At 46.5% G+C, this 18,871-nt stretch overlaps 1 protein-coding gene across 1 annotated transcript in view; it reads left to right on the plus strand.

Annotated features, from left to right (window-relative positions):
• Positions 1-9,095: 9,095 nt before the first annotated feature.
• LOC310788563 (trinucleotide repeat-containing gene 6A protein-like) overlaps positions 9,096-18,871 on the plus strand; it is a gene marked incomplete at its 5' end in the record, with an annotated part of 42,510 nt that continues 32,734 nt past the window's right edge. Inside the window, 5 exons of the mRNA XM_083650096.1 lie at positions 9,096-9,141; positions 13,730-15,778; positions 15,900-16,101; positions 16,359-16,957; positions 18,563-18,727. Of these exons, the coding sequence (XP_083506222.1) occupies positions 9,096-9,141; positions 13,730-15,778; positions 15,900-16,101; positions 16,359-16,957; positions 18,563-18,727 (3,061 nt within the window). The remainder of the gene's footprint in view (positions 9,142-13,729; positions 15,779-15,899; positions 16,102-16,358; positions 16,958-18,562; positions 18,728-18,871) is intronic.

Below are 18,871 nucleotides of genomic sequence, written 5' to 3' on the forward strand. Positions count from 1 at the left end.
TTATCAGGGAGGCTAGTGAACAGAGAGGCTGCTGTTTGAACTGAAGGTTTATAAATAGACCTGTGTACTGCAGCAGCAGGCAGAGAGTGCTAGCACACGAGCTAACCTGCACCGAGAAAGGTCAGGAGACACACACACAAACTTCTCACTGTCAAACACACTCGGCCACTTTCACAGAAGAATGTCTGTCTCCTTCTCCCCCCCCCCCCCCCCCCCCTCTCTCTCCCCCTCTCTCTCTCCCTACTCTCCCTCCCTCTCTCTCTCCCCCTCTCTCTCTCCCCCTCTATCTCTCCCTCCCTCTCTCTGTCCCTTTTCTCCTCTCTCTCTTTCATTCTGGCTGTTTCCTGTCCCCTTATTATGCCGGCGATAGCCAGGCCGGAGGCATTATGGTTTCGGGGTTGTCCGTCCATCTGATGTTCGTCAATGCGATATCTCAGGAACGCCTTGACGGAATTTCTTCCAATTTGGCTCAAACGTCGACTTGGACTCGAGGAGGAAGTGATTTAGATTTTGCTGGTCAAAGGTCAAGGTCACTGTGACCTCACGAATGCCATTCATTTTCAAGGTCTTTAACGCGATATCTCACTAACGCCTTGACGGACTTTCTTCAAATTGACCTCAAATGTCCACTTGGACTCGAGGGTGAACTGATTAGATTTTGATGGTCAAAGTTCAAGGTCACTGTGACCTCGTAACGCCATTTTCTAGCTTGTTAATGCGATATCTCAGGAACTCCTTGATGGAATTTCTTAGAATTTGGCTCAAGCGTCCACTTGGACTCGAGGATGAACTGATTACATTTTGGTGGTCAAAGGTCAAGGTCACTGTGACCTCATGAACGCAATTTCCAAGCTCGTTAACACAATATCTCATTAACACCTTGATGGAATTTCTTCACATTTGGCTCAAGACTTGACAGACATGATGTCATGACATGATGACATGATGTCATGACATGATGACATGATGTCGACTGCTCACTTGTTGGCGGAGGCATATATCCGTGGTGTGGTCGTCCTACTTTCCCTCTGGCTCGGTCTTTCCCAGTACACCTCTCCCCCTCCCCTTCCCCTTGAAGAGGGTTTGCTTGCCATGGTGTCCCAGCGCAGTGTCTCCAGCTGGAAGCCTGTTGAATAACCCTCATCTAAACTAACTCATACACACTCGTCCACCTCAAGAAGGACTCTCTCTATGGATGTCAGTGTCCCTCTCCCTCCCACTCTCTCTATGGATGTCAGTGTCTCTCTCCCTCCCACTCTCTCTATGGATGTCAGTGTCCCTCTCCCTCACTCTCTCTTTTTCTGCCTCATTTCAAAGTAACCTGGCTGATAGGCTTGGGCCATATCTCACTACTACAATAAGGCGGGCAGCTGTGCAATGGCGAGCTGCACGTGCCACGCTTTAAATGTCACGATATAGTCCCACCTAAATGTTGCGTTATATGATATTATCGTCAGGGGGGGGGGGTGGTATGTGTACATACATTACATATTATTAGTTGTATGAATATGATGAATAAAGGACTGAGAGGTTGATATGCTGTTCATAGCCTTTCTTGACCTCTCCCTGCAGCAACAAATACAACACTCTTAACAGTACCAATCATGTAATACTGTCCTTTTTTTTTTTTAAAGAAATCGCGATATTCGCAATATTAGGGGAATATCGCGATATTCGATATTATGGAAAATCTGCCCAAGCCTCCTAGCTGACTCGCACACTTTTGTATGACAAGAAGGAAGGAGTGACATTGGTCTCTGCGACACTATTCTAATTGGTGCTCCAGTGAAGCACAAGCAGGCGAGCAGGAGGAGACACTCGGGCGGAATAGAATTACCATGAGTGGTGACCCTGTTTAGAAAGCTGAGAGAACGGAAGAGAAACCTTTGATCCCTGCTTGTCTTGGCCTTTTTATTTGTGATTCCTTTTAAAAGGTCACTCCATCTTGTTGCAATGTGTTCTGCCTCTGATGACTGTTTGTGTTTGTGTCTTGTGTCGTTCACACTTTGAAGGTACTGATAAATGGACGTTTAGCTAACCGAGCGTACTTTTTCTCCCCTCCTCTCTCTCTCTTCTTCTGTCTTTCACTGCAGTGCCAGAGTGTATCAAGTCCAGGCAGTCCTCCTCAATCTAAACCACGCCCCCGCACACAGACACGCCCACAGACACACACATTCTTCAGCACGTCCTCAGCAATGCCAAGAGGGCCCACTCAGCCTGCTGCCTGCTCTGACAAGCCCCGCCCCTTCACCTCTGACCCCTGAGGCTGTGACCCTCTGAGCCGTGTGACCTTTGACCTTCCCCCGTCGCCCTGGGAACCAGAGGTCAGCTGTCTACCAGTCAGCCAGGGGGCGCCCTCACGCCCGGCCGGGAGCCGCAGCCGCACACCACGCTTACAGGTAAACGGAAACATACAAAAGACATGCAGGCAATCAGTGGATTACATGAATTCAAAAGTAGGATACAATTCTGATGCACCGATTATGAAAATGTTGGCTGATACCAATAAGCAATATTAACTTTGCTGTTATGACCGATCACCGATAGTTACTGATGCCGATATGATCTATAAAAACAAGTTTCTATGATAATTAAATTTTGTACATACTGTACTGAAAGACTCATGTAAACACTGAATTTGAGAAAGTAATATCTTTATTTCCAAAACATTTGGAAACGCCCATAAATCATATATTTACTGCATTGTTTCCTTTTGATATGAAAATTTTGGCCGATGGTAAACCGATAACTAATATTAACATTGCTGTTATTTTGCTCATCAGACCGATACGAATATATTAAGAAATGACTAACATTGGCCAATACCGATATGATTGCTGATAGGCATGCATGATTGTGGATTGTTTCTGCCTATACGATAACCGATAATCACCTGCTTCTCATGGCGATCCGATAACCAATAGGGCTGCCCTCGACCAAAGATTATCCTGGTCGACCAGAAATCGACCACAGCTCCGACCAATCGATTGGTCGAAACGGGGTCTAAAAAAAATTTTTTTTTTTTTTTGCATTGTAGTTTTTTTTCTTATTTTGTGCTACTGAGTGCACTACACCTGATAGCTGATAATTATAAATAAAAGCTATTTGCAGCGTTGTTACCGGAATGGACAGACTGATCAGCGTGCTGTGCAAAACCTGGCCACATTCAGTTAATGGGAAACAGCTTTGAGTTGCGTGTGCGATGGTTATGTAACGTTGGTTAATGGTTAATTAGTTGGCAGAAAGGGCAGCTAGACAGCTTTTGCGATTTATTCCAGTAACATCTTATAAGTCTGTCTAACATTACCGGAGTTGGAGTGTATCTCTGTGGACGTTCAGTCTCACTGACGACTGTAGTCTCAACTCATAAGGTGCGTCCTGCGTAGTTAGCCGCTCGTTAACAGCTGATGGTGGCTGCGTGCTGAAACGTGTCAATTGTTTGCGCTGATAGCTGAGCCATTTACTTGCTAAGTCCATCACTCTGCTGGTTGCTCTCCTTTCAGATAGCCTGCTAACTGTTAGCCTGTCTCTCTCTAGCCTGGATCACTTCCTCTGTGCTTCTAGAAAAGGTCCGTGTTGCAACTTGCTTCCGCGGCACGTTACTTCGTTCCGGATCGCTTTTCTTCTTATGAAATTGAATCTCTCCTATGAAATTATGAACACCAGCGATTGTTCGACCAACGTGAATCTCGTCAACCAAGAGCACGTCAACCGACCAATCGATCAGGAGGGGGCAGCCCTAATAACTGATCACCTGCTTCTCATGGTGATACGATAACCGATAATCACCTGCTTCTCATGGTGATATGATAACAGATAATCACCTGCTTCTCATGGTGATACGATAACTGATAATCACCTGCTTCTCATGGTGATACGATAACGATAATCACCTGCTTCTCATGGTGATACGATAACTGATAATCACCTGCTTCTCATGGTGATATGATAACTGATAATCACCTGCTTCTCATGGTGATACGATAACTGATAATCACCTGCTTCTCATGGTGATACGATAACTGATAATCACCTGCTTCTCATGGTGATATGATAACTGATAATCACCTGCTTCTCATGGTGATACGATAACTGATAATCACCTGCTTCTCATGGTGATACGATAACAGATAATCACCTGCTTCTCATGGTGATACGATAACCGATAATCACCTGCTTCTCATGGTGATATGATAACTGATAATCACCTGCTTCTCATGGTGATACGATAACGATAATCACCTGCTTCTCATGGTGATACGATAACTGATAATCACCTGCTTCTCATGGTGATATGATAACTGATAATCACCTGCTTCTCATGGTGATACGATAACTGATAATCACCTGCTTCTCATGGTGATATGATAACTGATAATCACCTGCTTCTCATGGTGATATGATAACTGATAATCACCTGCTTCTCATGGTGATATGATAACTGATAATCACCTGCTTCTCATGGTGATATGATAACTGATAATCACCTGCTTCTCATGGTGATATGATAACTGATAATCACCTGCTTCTCATGGTGATACGATAACTGATAATCACCTGCTTCTCATGGTGATACGATAACAGATAATCACCTGCTTCTCATGGTGATACGATAACCGATAATCACCTGCTTCTCATGGTGATATGATAACTGATAATCACCTGCTTCTCATGGTGATACGATAACTGATAATCACCTGCTTCTCATGGTGATATGATAACTGATAATCACCTGCTTCTCATGGTGATATGATAACTGATAATCACCTGCTTCTCATGGTGATACGATAACCGATAATCACCTGCTTCTCATGGTGATATGATAACTGATAATCACCTGCTTCTCATGGTGATACGATAACCGATAATCACCTGCTTCTCATGGTGATACGATAACCGATAATCACCTGCTTCTCATGGTGATACGATAACGATAATCACCTGCTTCTCATGGTGATACGATAACGATAATCACCTGCTTCTCATGGTGATACGATAACGATAATCACCTGCTTCTCATGGTGATACGATAACTGATAATCACCTGCTTCTCATGGTGATACGATAACTGATAATCACCTGCTTCTCATGGTGATACGATAACGATAATCACCTGCTTCTCATGGTGATACGATAACGATAATCACCTGCTTCTCATGGTGATACGATAACGATAATCACCTGCTTCTCATGGTGATACGATAACAGATAATCACCTGCTTCTCATGGTGATACGATAACGATAATCACCTGCTTCTCATGGTGATACGATAACCGATAATCACCTGCTTCTCATGGTGATACGATAACGATAATCACCTGCTTCTCATGGTGATACGATAACGATAATCACCTGCTTCTCATGGTGATACGATAACTGATAATCACCTGCTTCTCATGGTGATACGATAACTGATAATCACCTGCTTCTCATGGTGATACGATAACTGATAATCACCTGCTTCTCATGGTGATACGATAACTGATAATCACCTGCTTCTCATGGTGATACGATAACTGATAGTCACCTGCTTCTCATGGTGATACGATAACCGATAATCACCTGCTTCTCATGGTGATACGATAACGATAATCACCTGCTTCTCATGGTGATACGATAACCGATAATCACCTGCTTCTCATGGTGATACGATAACTGATAATCACCTGCTTCTCATGGTGATATGATAACTGATAATCACCTGCTTCTCATGGTGATACGATAACTGATAATCACCTGCTTCTCATGGTGATACGATAACCGATAATCACCTGCTTCTCATGGTGATACGATAACCGATAATCACCTGCTTCTCATGGTGATACGATAACGATAATCACCTGCTTCTCATGGTGATACGATAACGATAATCACCTGCTTCTCATGGTGATACGATAACGATAATCACCTGCTTCTCATGGTGATACGATAACTGATAATCACCTGCTTCTCATGGTGATACGATAACTGATAATCACCTGCTTCTCATGGTGATACGATAACCGATAATCACCTGCTTCTCATGGTGATACGATAACGATAATCACCTGCTTCTCATGGTGATACGATAACGATAATCACCTGCTTCTCATGGTGATACGATAACGATAATCACCTGCTTCTCATGGTGATACGATAACAGATAATCACCTGCTTCTCATGGTGATACGATAACGATAATCACCTGCTTCTCATGGTGATACGATAACCGATAATCACCTGCTTCTCATGGTGATACGATAACGATAATCACCTGCTTCTCATGGTGATACGATAACGATAATCACCTGCTTCTCATGGTGATACGATAACTGATAATCACCTGCTTCTCATGGTGATACGATAACTGATAATCACCTGCTTCTCATGGTGATACGATAACTGATAATCACCTGCTTCTCATGGTGATACGATAACTGATAATCACCTGCTTCTCATGGTGATACGATAACTGATAGTCACCTGCTTCTCATGGTGATACGATAACCGATAATCACCTGCTTCTCATGGTGATACGATAACTGATAATCACCTGCTTCTCATGGTGATATGATAACTGATAATCACCTGCTTCTCATGGTGATATGATAACTGATAATCACCTGCTTCTCATGGTGATACGATAACAGATAGTCACCTGCTTCTCATGGTGATATGATAACTGATAATCACCTGCTTCTCATGGTGATATGATAACTGATAATCACCTGCTTCTCATGGTGATATGATAACTGATAATCACCTGCTTCTCATGGTGATATGATAACTGATAATCACCTGCTTCTCATGGTGATACGATAACCGATAATCACCTGCTTCTCATGGTGATATGATAACTGATAATCACCTGCTTCTCATGGTGATACGATAACCGATAATCACCTGCTTCTCATGGTGATACGATAACAGATAGTCACCTGCTTCTCATGGTGATATGATAACTGATAATCACCTGCTTCTCATGGTGATACGATAACTGATAATCACCTGCTTCTCATGGTGATATGATAACTGATAATCACCTGCTTCTCATGGTGATACGATAACTGATAATCACCTGCTTCTCATGGTGATACGATAACTGATAATCACCTGCTTCTCATGGTGATATGATAACTGATAATCACCTGCTTCTCATGGTGATATGATAACTGATAATCACCTGCTTCTCATGGTGATATGATAACTGATAATCACCTGCTTCTCATGGTGATATGATAACTGATAATCACCTGCTTCTCATGGTGATACGATAACTGATAATCACCTGCTTCTCATGGTGATATGATAACTGATAATCACCTGCTTCTCATGGTGATACGATAACTGATAATCACCTGCTTCTCATGGTGATACGATAACCGATAATCACCTGCTTCTCATGGTGATACGATAACCGATAATCACCTGCTTCTCATGGTGATACGATAACGATAATCACCTGCTTCTCATGGTGATACGATAACTGATAATCACCTGCTTCTCATGGTGATACGATAACGATAATCACCTGCTTCTCATGGTGATACGATAACTGATAATCACCTGCTTCTCATGGTGATACGATAACTGATAATCACCTGCTTCTCATGGTGATACGATAACTGATAATCACCTGCTTCTCATGGTGATACGATAACTGATAATCACCTGCTTCTCATGGCCGATACGATAACCGATAATTTCACATTTTTGTATTTTAAAAAGGGTTAGGGTCATAATAACCTGTAGTTTCTGCACAGCTGAGGCTTAGAAAGCATTACAGTAAATTCCGGACTATTTTTTTCTTATATAAGCCGCACCGGACTATAAGCCGCGGGTGTTTTAATGTTGTTTTTTTTTTTTTTTTTTTTTTTTTTTTTATTGTGTTTTAATGTTTAATTACCATATGTAAGGGTTCATGCACAGAGGGGATTGTCGGGAAAGAGATGGCTGTTTGAGGAAGCTCCCATTTATTAACATTTCAACAAAATAACACAACACCACCTGTGTTGTTTTTTACAGTGCACACAGTGTCATACAGTGTCATACAGTGTGGTGAAAAGAGGGCAAGAGAGGAAATTAAAACTTATTATAGTTATATAGGATTTATAGTTAGAAAGACTGCTAAAAAAGAGTTTTTTTTTTTTTTTTTTTTTTTTAATCCATAGATAAGCCGCACCGTTATATAAGCCGCAGGGGCCAAAAAAGCCCAAAAAACGGGAAAAAAGGTGCGGCTTATAGTCCGGAATTTACGGTAAATGTAGTGAGCAAAGATGAATGCGTTAATATTCTATAGCTCTGAGTCTGACCTAACCAAATGTCATCACTATTGTGAACACAAAACAAAGAAGACTTTTGACTCTTCAAATGTTAATGTATTTTTTCTTGTAAAGTAGTTCATCCTTTGGCATAATCTGTTGAATCAGACATCTCAATGCATTTAATACAGGTTATTAGTAGTAAAGTGAATCAGTCAATACAAAAATAGGCTTTTAGACTTTTATCCCAGCTAAAACTTGTGGCTGCTTAGTCTGCAGATAAAACGCAATGAAAAAGGCATATAGTAGACTGGCCCCTATGGCATTTTATGCTTAAAGTTAGCCAAAGGAATTTTCCTTGTAAACAACTCGTTTTGTATAGATGATATTATAGCTGATATATATCGGCTAGATATAGCAGATATCGATAGCCGATAAAGATTTCCCATTATCGTCCAATAATTTATCGGTTCAATATAATATATCCTGCATCCCTAATTGCTGATGTATCGCCCTTCCCTCTAAAATCAAGTTCTGAGAAACAAATAAAAGTCGCTAAAAACTCCATACATATGTAACAGCTCACCCACAGTCACTTACATTAGCAATAGTACAACTGCTAGCATGGAGCCAGTAGCCAAACTGGTTCTGTCCAGTAATACTCATGTCCACAGAACCCCCAGCTCACCTCAAACCCTTTTTGTTTATATCTTTCTTTGCTTCCTTTTCCGTTTGCTTGATACTTATGGAATGATCTGCCTGTTCTTTGCCTTCTTCCTTCTGGCTTGAGCTTCCGCCTCTCTTCCTCTCTCACTCTAACTCTGTCTGACAGTCTTTCCTCTCTGTTTCCAGGCATGGCTCCCATTCGGGACTCCGTCAGCCACTCCCCTAATCAAACAGGTGACTACACATTCTTCTCTCTCTCTCTCTCTCTTCTCCGTTCCCCCTCTCTTTCTCTCACTCCTCCTCCTCCTCTCTTTCTCTCACTCCTCCTCCTCCTCGGCCCCTTGGCTCTCTGCTCAGTGATCCCCCTCCGGCTACGTACAATGTGTCTCGCTAGGTGTCGGTCGATGCGTTTTGTTCGTGGCGAGAGAGAGAGAGAGAGAGAGAGAGAGAGAGAGAGAGAGAGAGAGAGACAGTGGAGAGCAGGAGTTGGCAAGCGAACAGGACAGGAGGCGCCACAGAGAGCTGGCAGCCATCTTCTGTGTGTTTGCATGTGTGCGAAGGCCAAAGATACTGTGAGTGAGAAAGAGCCAGATAGAGCCGGGGGGCGGGGCCTAGTGGCCGGAGAGACTTCCACAATTGAAAGGTCACAGCTTTGGTAGTCTCTTAGAACAGACGAGTTGGCTTCCGCAATTTTCAAATGCTTCCGCCATACCGTCTGTACTTCGTGGGGGAGAATCATGCACCAACCGGAATGGGAAGCAGAAAGGCGGGTCTTCCGCTCATTACTCTAATCAGAATTTTTTTAAGGCGGGTCTTCCGCTCATTAGTCCAATCAGAATCTTTTTCCGTGGACACACGTGCCGTGATTGGTCGGCTTTTGTCGAACTTCCTTCCAGTCTGAAGTTTTTTTTTCCCAACTTCCTTGTGCATGTTCTTGGGGTGTAACGTACAGACTGTGTATAGCTGCATTCGCCGGATGTAGATGAGACAGTCTGTTTTAAGAGACTACAGTTTTGGCCTCTGCAACACGGTGAGAGTCCATACAAGAAAAGATGGCTGCTTAGTTGGCTGATGACAAAGCAGGAAGCAGGAAGTGATGGACATTGTTATGAAGGGACGAAGTAGAGGAAACTATGGAGCTGTTGATTTTGGGAGAAACCCGCTTGTACAGCACAGAAACCTGCCCAGCCCCTCTCCTCCTTTCTTCTCCGCTCACCCCACACTCCCATCTTCTGCTGTCATTTGCTCCCTCAACCATGGGCACTATCCACTGAAATAACCCAGTGCCCGTATAGACGGTTTTCACCAGAGCACAACCCCACAGCACTTCCTTTTTCTCAGCATTCGGCAAACTGCAGAAATATTCACTCGACATCGTTACTTTTGTTTTCGCTGCTCAGCTGTATAGACGGTTTTCACGGAATAGTCAGTCCTGCACTTGAATGTTTTTTTTTCTTTTATGTCCATAGCAAACACTGCAACAGGAAGTGAACGGGGGTTCAATTTAGAATGTTTTTGTTGTCAAGTTAAAACCGTCTATAGAGAGCCAAAGTGAAACGTCACTTCCTGCTTTCTCCCTGTACCAGCGCTGCGGAAAATATGAATGGCGGTGGACGGAGAATAACGTTACTTTTTTTATCCCGTTTGAATCGTGCCACAGGGTACCAACGCTAATTTTGTCAATTTAAAACGTAACTTTGCATGTCAAGAAAGTCACAGTTTGTCGTCCAACTGAAACATAGGGGTTAGTTTCGTATAAAAACTACATAGCTCGTGGAAGCATGTCGCCGGTCTTCAGCTTTGCCGGTGGAGAAAGTGACGTCACTTAGGTCGACAGTGTATGTACGGTAGTCTTTCTGATTTATAACTTCTAGTGCAACAGTTTGGCAACAAACTGCAACTTTCTTGACATGCAAAGTTACGTTTTAAATTGACAAAATTAGCGTTGGCACCCCGTGGCACAATTCAAACGGGATCAAAAAAGTAACCTTATTCTCCGTACACCGCCATTCATATTTTTCGCAGCGCTGGTAGATGGAGAAAGCAGGAAGTGACGTTTCACTTTGGCTCTCTATCCACCTTATTTTTCAGTGCGCCACTGTAAAAAATAATTGGGTAAGTGGGTACAAGGTCCGGTTTAACGTGACTTATTGTTGCAGCTTGCCATTTCCTTTGTTATACTCGGCTGCAGACCCGAATTATAAACCGGAAACTGGAGCACGTTATAAAAGTTATAAATATAGTCACGTTATAAACAACTAACCAACGATGGGGGTCCGTATGGAAACAGTGTTAGTCGAAATGGTTAAAAGTTAAATCAATTTGGTCATTCAGTGGCGTTTTACTGCCATGTAAAGTAACTATTACGCTAGCCGCTAGCATTAGCCAAAGTAGCCGACTACCTTATTACGTTATCCCAGCACCCGGCTGTAGAGCAGAATGGCTCTGCTGTAAAATCCTCAGACGTTTTTTTTGTCAAGTTAAAACCATAGAGACTGTAAAACAGTCTATTACACCGGAAGCGGAAGAAGCACCCATCAGGCATCATGGCAGCTAGAAATAAGGTGGATAGAAACTTCTCCACGATAGCGATACCTGCATTCTATCCTTTTTGTACACAGATTAGAGCTGTCACTTTTTCCAAAAATAAAGTTTGAACGAACTTTAATTGCCCCTCAAATTGTTCAACACGTTACATAAGAGATGGTCATCTTTCCTCTTTCATGTCTTAACGAGCAGCTGTTGAGAGCTTCTGCACGTGCTAGTGTTGTGATTGTCCGCTTGTTCTGAGCATCGGCCGCCTCCATTTTGTCTTGTCGCTCATCAAAACATAACTTGTGTCAAGACATGTCAGGTGGTCAGGATAGGTCAAGCTGTTGGAGCGGAGCGCCCTCTACTGGATCATCAATGAATTACATTTTTAAAAAATCCCCCCACCGCAAAAAAAAAACCAATATTATTATTTAATTCGAATGGGTCAATTACATATCGAACGCCCCCCGTCCCCCTCGCCCACATTCAAAGTTACATTCGAATTTTGATTAAAAAGTGACGGCTCGAACACAGATGAGAAACATTTGTATGGTTTTGTTCGTAGCCAAATCAGCGCAAGCTTTCTTCCATTTAATGCGACGTGTGATTGGCCCACTACCGCAGCAGCTACAACCCATCCAGTGTGTGGTGGTGAAGTCTACCGCAGCAGCTACAACCCATACAGTGTGTGGTGGTGAAGTGGAGCACGTTGTATCTGACAGAGTTGGCAGTTCAGCAAGTACAGAAAAACGAAGAAAAGGGTAGCGATTGAAGCCCTCTATTGGTATCTGTATCTGTATCACTTTAAGAGTGCAATCAACCATTCCCTAAAGCATCGCTCACAATGCTGAATGCTCTCCATCTTTCTCCTTTCACTCGTGCTATTTCCAGGTCCTCTCCTTGCACCTCTACCCCCTTCTCTCCCTCTCACTCCTCCATCGCTCCTTTCTCCTCTATTCTCTCAATCTCTCTCCAGTTGCCACACCCCTCGTCTCCTTCGCCACACCCCTCGTCTCCTTCGCCGCACCCCTCGTCTCCTTTGCCACACCCCTCGTCTCCTTTGCCGCACCCCTTGTCTCCTTTGCCACACCCCTTGTCTCCTTCGCCACACCCCTTGTCTCCTTTGCCACACCCCTTGTCTCCTTTGCCGCACCCCTTGTCTCCTTTGCCACACCCCTTGTCTCCTTTGCCACACCCCTTGTCTCCTTCGCCACACCCCTTGTCTCCTTCGCCACACCCCTTGTCTCCTTCGCCGCACCCCTTGTCTCCTTTGCCACACCCCTCGTCTCCTTTGCCACACCCCTTGTCTCTTTTGCCACACCCCTCGTCTCCTTTGCCGCACCCCTTGTCTCCTTTGCCACACCCCTCGTCTCCTTTGCCACACCCCTCGTCTCTTTTGCCACACCCCTCGTCTCCTTTGCCGCACCCCTTGTCTCCTTCGCCGCAACCCTCGTCTCCTTCGCCACTCTCCTTTGCCACACCCCTTGTCTCCTTCGCCACACCCCTCGTCTCCATTGCCGCACCCCTTGTCTCCTTTGCCGCAACCCTCGTCTCCTTTGCCACACCCCTCATCTCCTTTGCCACACCCCTCGTCTCCTTTGCCACACCCCTCGTCTCCTTTGCCACACCCCTCGTCTCTTTTGCCACACCCCTCGTCTCCTTCGCCGCACCCCTCTCTCCTTTGCCGCACCCCTCGTCTCCTTTGCCGCACCCCTCGTCTCCTTTGCCGCACCCCTTGTCTCCTTCGCCACACCCCTCGTCTCCTTTGCCCCACCCCTTGTCTCCTTTGCCACACCCCTCTCTCCTTTGCCATCTCTTCCCCTCCACCCTCTCTCCCTCCAGTTCAATTGCCAACCCCCCCCCCCCCCCCCCCCCCTCTCCTCCCATGTCCTCCGTCTCTCCTCTCCCACTGCTCCACCTCCGCCTCCCGCATGCCCAGTTTATGGCTCTGGCAGGCTTTTTGGGTCCCGCTGTGGGGACAAAATGGTGGCAGCTGTGTCCAGGACAGGGCCTGGCACTGATCACACCCACAACAGTTGGACGGCTGAAGGTGGGAGGCGAGGAGAGTGAGGAGAAACTGATGAAAGGGACCGTGGAGTGAGGGGGGTTTGGATCGAGCCACATCCTTAGTGTCATTGTCTCTTCATCTTTGAACCAGCACTTGTCCTGAATGCTAGACTGCATTCACCAAGTTTGGAAGTGTGGCTGCGCATTTGGCAATTTTGGCAATGCTCTTTCTAACATGATCCTCCGTCCCTGTCCACCCCGTCCCCCTGCTCTCTCTCTCCAGGTCTGGAGCATCCTGGCCTGGACTCACAGTATGAGCCTTCCCCCTGGTCATCTGGCTCTCCCTGCAGCAGCGACGGTAACAGCAACTGGGGCAAAGTCCTAGTGGACGGGAGCACCGACAAACCCAACAACCCTTCTTCTACCAACTCATCCGTCTGGCCCCCTTCCTCCTCTTCCTCCTCTTGCTCCTCCTCGTCTTCCTCCTCTGGCTGTGGGTCAGGATCGGACCCTGAGTTGGCGTCAGAATGCATGGACGCAGAGTCTAGCTCCTCGGTCGGCTCGGAGAAAAACCTCGCCGCCGCCGCCGTGACGGCAGCGATGATGATGTCAGCAAATGCTTCTTCCTCTGCGTCTACTACGACCTCCTCCTCTTCTGTGACTTCCGCCATGATGGTCGGCGTTTCGCTGAACGGAGACAGCAACGGCAACAGCCGGCAGATCATCGGCGGAGGAGGGATGGCAACCATCGGTGGCGCAAATAACGGAAACAATAACATCGCCGGGTCCTCCCACTTCTCCGTGGCCGGTTCTGGTTCTGGTTCTGGCAGTATTGGCAGCAATAACATGGGTAGCCACAGCAACAAGCTCGTCAATAATGCTGGGGTATGGGGCACCCAGCCAGGCAGCAACATTACCCCCTCCGGTGGCAGCAGCACCCCCTGCATCAATGGAGGGTTGAACCCAAACGCCAACCACGGTGCCTGGCCCCACAATCCCATCCCAAGCCAGGCGTCCCAAGGCCAACGGCCTCCACAGGTCCAGGGGATGAGTTCCAAAGTTGGCATGGCTCCCTGCTGGGGCGGCATAGCAGTTCCAGACAACAGCATCGTGATGGAAGACACCGAGGTGAATAATGGTACAGCAAGCAGCAAGGTGTTAGGAAGCAGCAACAGTGGTAACGGTGGCCAGCAGCCTACCAACCTTAACACTGAATCCAATGGACCAAATAACACTATGATGATGAATACTACTACGACTACTACTAACGCCACAATGACCTCTAGTCTACCAAACTCTACCGCCTCGCCCCAGCTCAGCGGGGATGGTTCCTGGGGCTCCGTCGGAGGAGGGAACGGGGGTCCGCTGGCCAATGGAAACCCCTCATCAGCCCCCCAGCACCCTCACGGAGAGCCGGGGGGTCCTGGGGCCTTCGGTACGCCTTGGGGGGCCGCTACCTCCTACCCCGGAGACAAGGGCCCCTCGAATGCAGACACTGTGAACCCCCAAAACCCTGCCTTAATGCAGGCCGGGAACCCCCAGATCCCCTCTGTTGCTGCTTACAAGAGTAATAATAACCACAATAACACTGGGGCCCCACGCTGGGACCAGGGGCCCACCAACAACTCCAACCCAGCTCAGAGCAGCTTGTCCTGGGGTGCCAGCCCAAATCAAATCCCAGGCTCTGCAGGCCAAACACCAGGAAATGCGAACCCAAACACAATGGGCCCTTCAGCAGGGATACCTCGTCCCTGGGGGAGCAGCGCCTCTTCTTCCTCCTCTTCCTCATCATCCTCTTCCACATCCAACAACAAGATGCCCAATGGGGAATGGGGCGCTATGCCCCCCGGTAACAACCATGGAGATGCTGCTGGTCGTAAAGGAAGCTCATCCAACAATGGCTGGAAGAGCCTGGAGGATGATGCCCTGGGGATGGGAGGTGGCGTTGGAAGTGGAAGCCAGGCCCCGGGGAGTGTGTCCGGAGGCTGGGGCCACTCTGGAGGAAGTGAGGGAAGCGGAGAGAGCTCCGGAGGCCGCTCCGGCTCCGACAAGGACGGCAGCCAGCAGAGAGGGGGAAACCGCCGTAGAATTCCCCCTGTTGCATCAACGGTGACTCCTCTGACCCGGCCCGAAGTGGACCCCAGGGTTCTGTGCAACACCGGCTGGGGACAGACACCCGTACGACAAAATACCGCCTGGGACGTCAGCGCCCCTGCCACCAACCACCACAAGGGCCCTAGAGGAGACGAGAGGAAGCCCAGTAACGGAGGCTCTGGCTGGGGCACAGCATCACCGGCAGCCCCCTCACAGACCTCCAGCTCTGGAGGCAGGGGTATGTAATGAGGCTGTGTGTGTATCTGTATTTTAGCGTTGCATTCAAAAATATAAAAATACACCAAAATCTGAATTACTGCAGAACATAGGAGCATAACTGTTCTCCCTCTTGTTCTCAGGTTGGGGGGATGGCCCGGGGGGCTCAGGCCCAGACACGGGAGGCTCTGGCTGGGGAGAGCCGAGACAAACCTCTGGGTGGGGCGACAGCAAAGGCCCAGGGAATGGAGGAGGAGGGCAGGGAGGCTGGGATGATGGATCCAGTTACAAGGGGAGCAGCAATAACAGCAACACCTGGAGTAACAACATCAGCAAAGATGACAGGTGATGCATCTAGAACGTATTGTATAACTTTGCATTATTGCAAAAAGTTTGGTTTTCAATGAATACGTCTGCATGGGTATAAAGAATGTGAGTTTTCATTTTTTTCTTCTTCCAGTGTTTCTTTTTAGCCATATATCCAATGCATTTCCAAAGTTGATAGAGATATTTCTTTCATTCTTAGATAGCTTTGTTTTTTTGTGGCTGTTTTTGCTGCCTGAATTTGTACGTTCCTAATCAACCCATTTGTTTATGTTTAGGTCGAACACCTGGACTAATGCTCCCAAGCAGCCCAAGCAGCAGCAGCAGGGGTGGGGCGGCAGTAGTAGTGCAGGCGGAGCTGATGGCTGGGGCAGCGGTGGAGATGGCCCCAGAGGAGGTGGAGATGGCCCCAGAGGAGGTGGAGACGGCCCCAGAGGAGGTGGAGATGGCCCCAGAGGAGGTGGAGATGGCCCCAGAGGAGGGGCCAACAACCACTGGGGCGAGCCGCAGAAAGGCGCCGGGTCGGCGGGCTGGGACCGGGACAGCGACAGCGACCGGTCCGGCTCCGGGTGTTGGAGCGAGCCGAGCCGAACCAACACCGGCAGCGGCGGCAGTAACACCTGGGTCGGAAGCGGGGGGGCCAATGCTCCAGACCAGAGCAACCCCCCGAACCCAGGCTCCAACTGGGGCGAGCACATCCCCAAACCCAAACCCCAGAATAACAGCCAGGGTTGGGGCGAGCCTATGAAGCCCAATCATGGAACCCAGAACTGGGGGGAGCCGACTCCTAAGCCCGGTAACCCCTCCAACGAGTGGGGGAAGGGTCCTGAATCCAACATGTCCAGAGGCAACCAAGGCCCCAGCAGCAAGCCCACAGGTGATCATTGGGGTTATTAGACGTTCAAGTTCTAAGCACTTCCTGACAGAATGTTCAATAAGAGATACAATCAGGCACCAAATGGTATTGCACCAAGCATAGTTATGTTCAATAAGAGATACAATCAGGCACCAAATGGTATTGCACCAAGCATAGTTATGTTCAATAAGAGATACAATCAGGCACCAAATGGTATTGCACCAAGCATAGTTATGTTCAATAAGAGATACAATCAGGCAGCAAATGGTATTGCACTAAGCATAGTTATGTTCAATAAGAGATACAATCAGGCAGCAAATGGTATTGCACCAAGCATAGTTATGTTCAATAAGAGATACAATCAGGCACCAAATGGTATTGCACCAAGCATAGTTATGTTCAATAAGAGATACAATCAGGCACCAAATGGTATTGCACCAAGCATAGTTATGTTCAATAAGAGATACAATCAGGCACCAAATGGTATTGCACCAAGCATAGTTATGTTCAATAAGAGATACAATCAGGCACCAAATGGTATTGCACCAAGCATAGTTATGTTCAATAAGAGATACAATCAGGCAGCAAATGGTATTGCACCAAGCATAGTTATGTTCAATAAGAGATACAATCAGGCAGCAAATGGTATTGCACCAAGCATAGTTATGTTCAATAAGAGATACAATCAGGCAGCAAATGGTATTGCACCAAGCATAGTTATGTTCAATAAGAGATACAATCCGGCACCAAATGGTATTGCACCAAGCATAGTTATGTTCAATAAGAGATACAATCAGGCACCAAATGGTATTGCACCAAGCATAGTTATGTTCAATAAGAGATACAATCAGGCACCAAATGGTATTGCACCAAGCATAGTTATGTTCAATAAGAGATACAATCAGGCAGCAAATGGTATTGCACCAAGCATAGTTATGTTCAATAAGAGATACAATCAGGCAGCAAATGGTATTGCACCAAGCATAGTTATGTTCAATAAGAGATACAATCAGGCACCAAATGGTATTGCACCAAGCATAGTTATGTTCAATAAGAGATACAATCAGGCACCAAATGGTATTGCACCAAGCATAGTTATGTTCAATAAGAGATACAATCAGGCACCAAATGGTATTGCACCAAGCATAGTTATGTTCAATAAGAGATACAATCAGGCACCAAATGGTATTGCACCAAGCATAGTTATGTTCAATAAGAGATACAATCAGGCACCAAATGGTATTGCACCAAGCATAGTTATGTTCAATAAGAGATACAATCAGGCAGCAAATGGTATTGCACCAAGCATAGTTATGTTCAATAAGAGATACAATCAGGCAGCAAATGGTATTGCACCAAGCATAGTTATGTTCAATAAGAGATACAATCAGGCAGCAAATGGTATTGCACCAAGCATAGTTATGTTCAATAAGAGATACAATCAGGCACCAAATGGTATTGCACCAAGCATAGTTATGTTCAATAAGAGATACAATCAGGCAGCAAATGGTATTGCACCAAGCATAGTTATGTTCAATAAGAGATACAATCAGGCACCAAATGGTATTGCACCAAGCATAGTTATGGCAAATATTGCCCCCCCTCTTTTTTGCTCCCTTCCATCAGGTTGGTCGGGAGGTCCTATTCCAGCAGGCAGTCAGAAGGAGGAGGAGCCGGCGGCGGCGGCCACAGGGTGGGAGGAGCCTTCTCCAGAGTCCATCCGTCGCAGGATGGAGATCGATGACGGGACAGCGGCATGGGGGGACCCTGCTGCTAAACGTCCAGCTCACTGTAATTATAATTTACTTATTCAAATATCGTCCGACAAGGGCTACACAACTGACCGTATAAATGTATATCGAGACTTTCTGACAACGTGGGAATATGTTGATTAGCATTCATAGACTGATCCTATGTGTCACTTACCATGATATC

The sequence above is a fragment of the Poromitra crassiceps genome (assembly GCF_964638095.1).
Source record: "Poromitra crassiceps genome assembly, chromosome: 13".
Classification (NCBI taxonomy): domain Eukaryota; kingdom Metazoa; phylum Chordata; class Actinopteri; order Beryciformes; family Melamphaidae; genus Poromitra; species Poromitra crassiceps.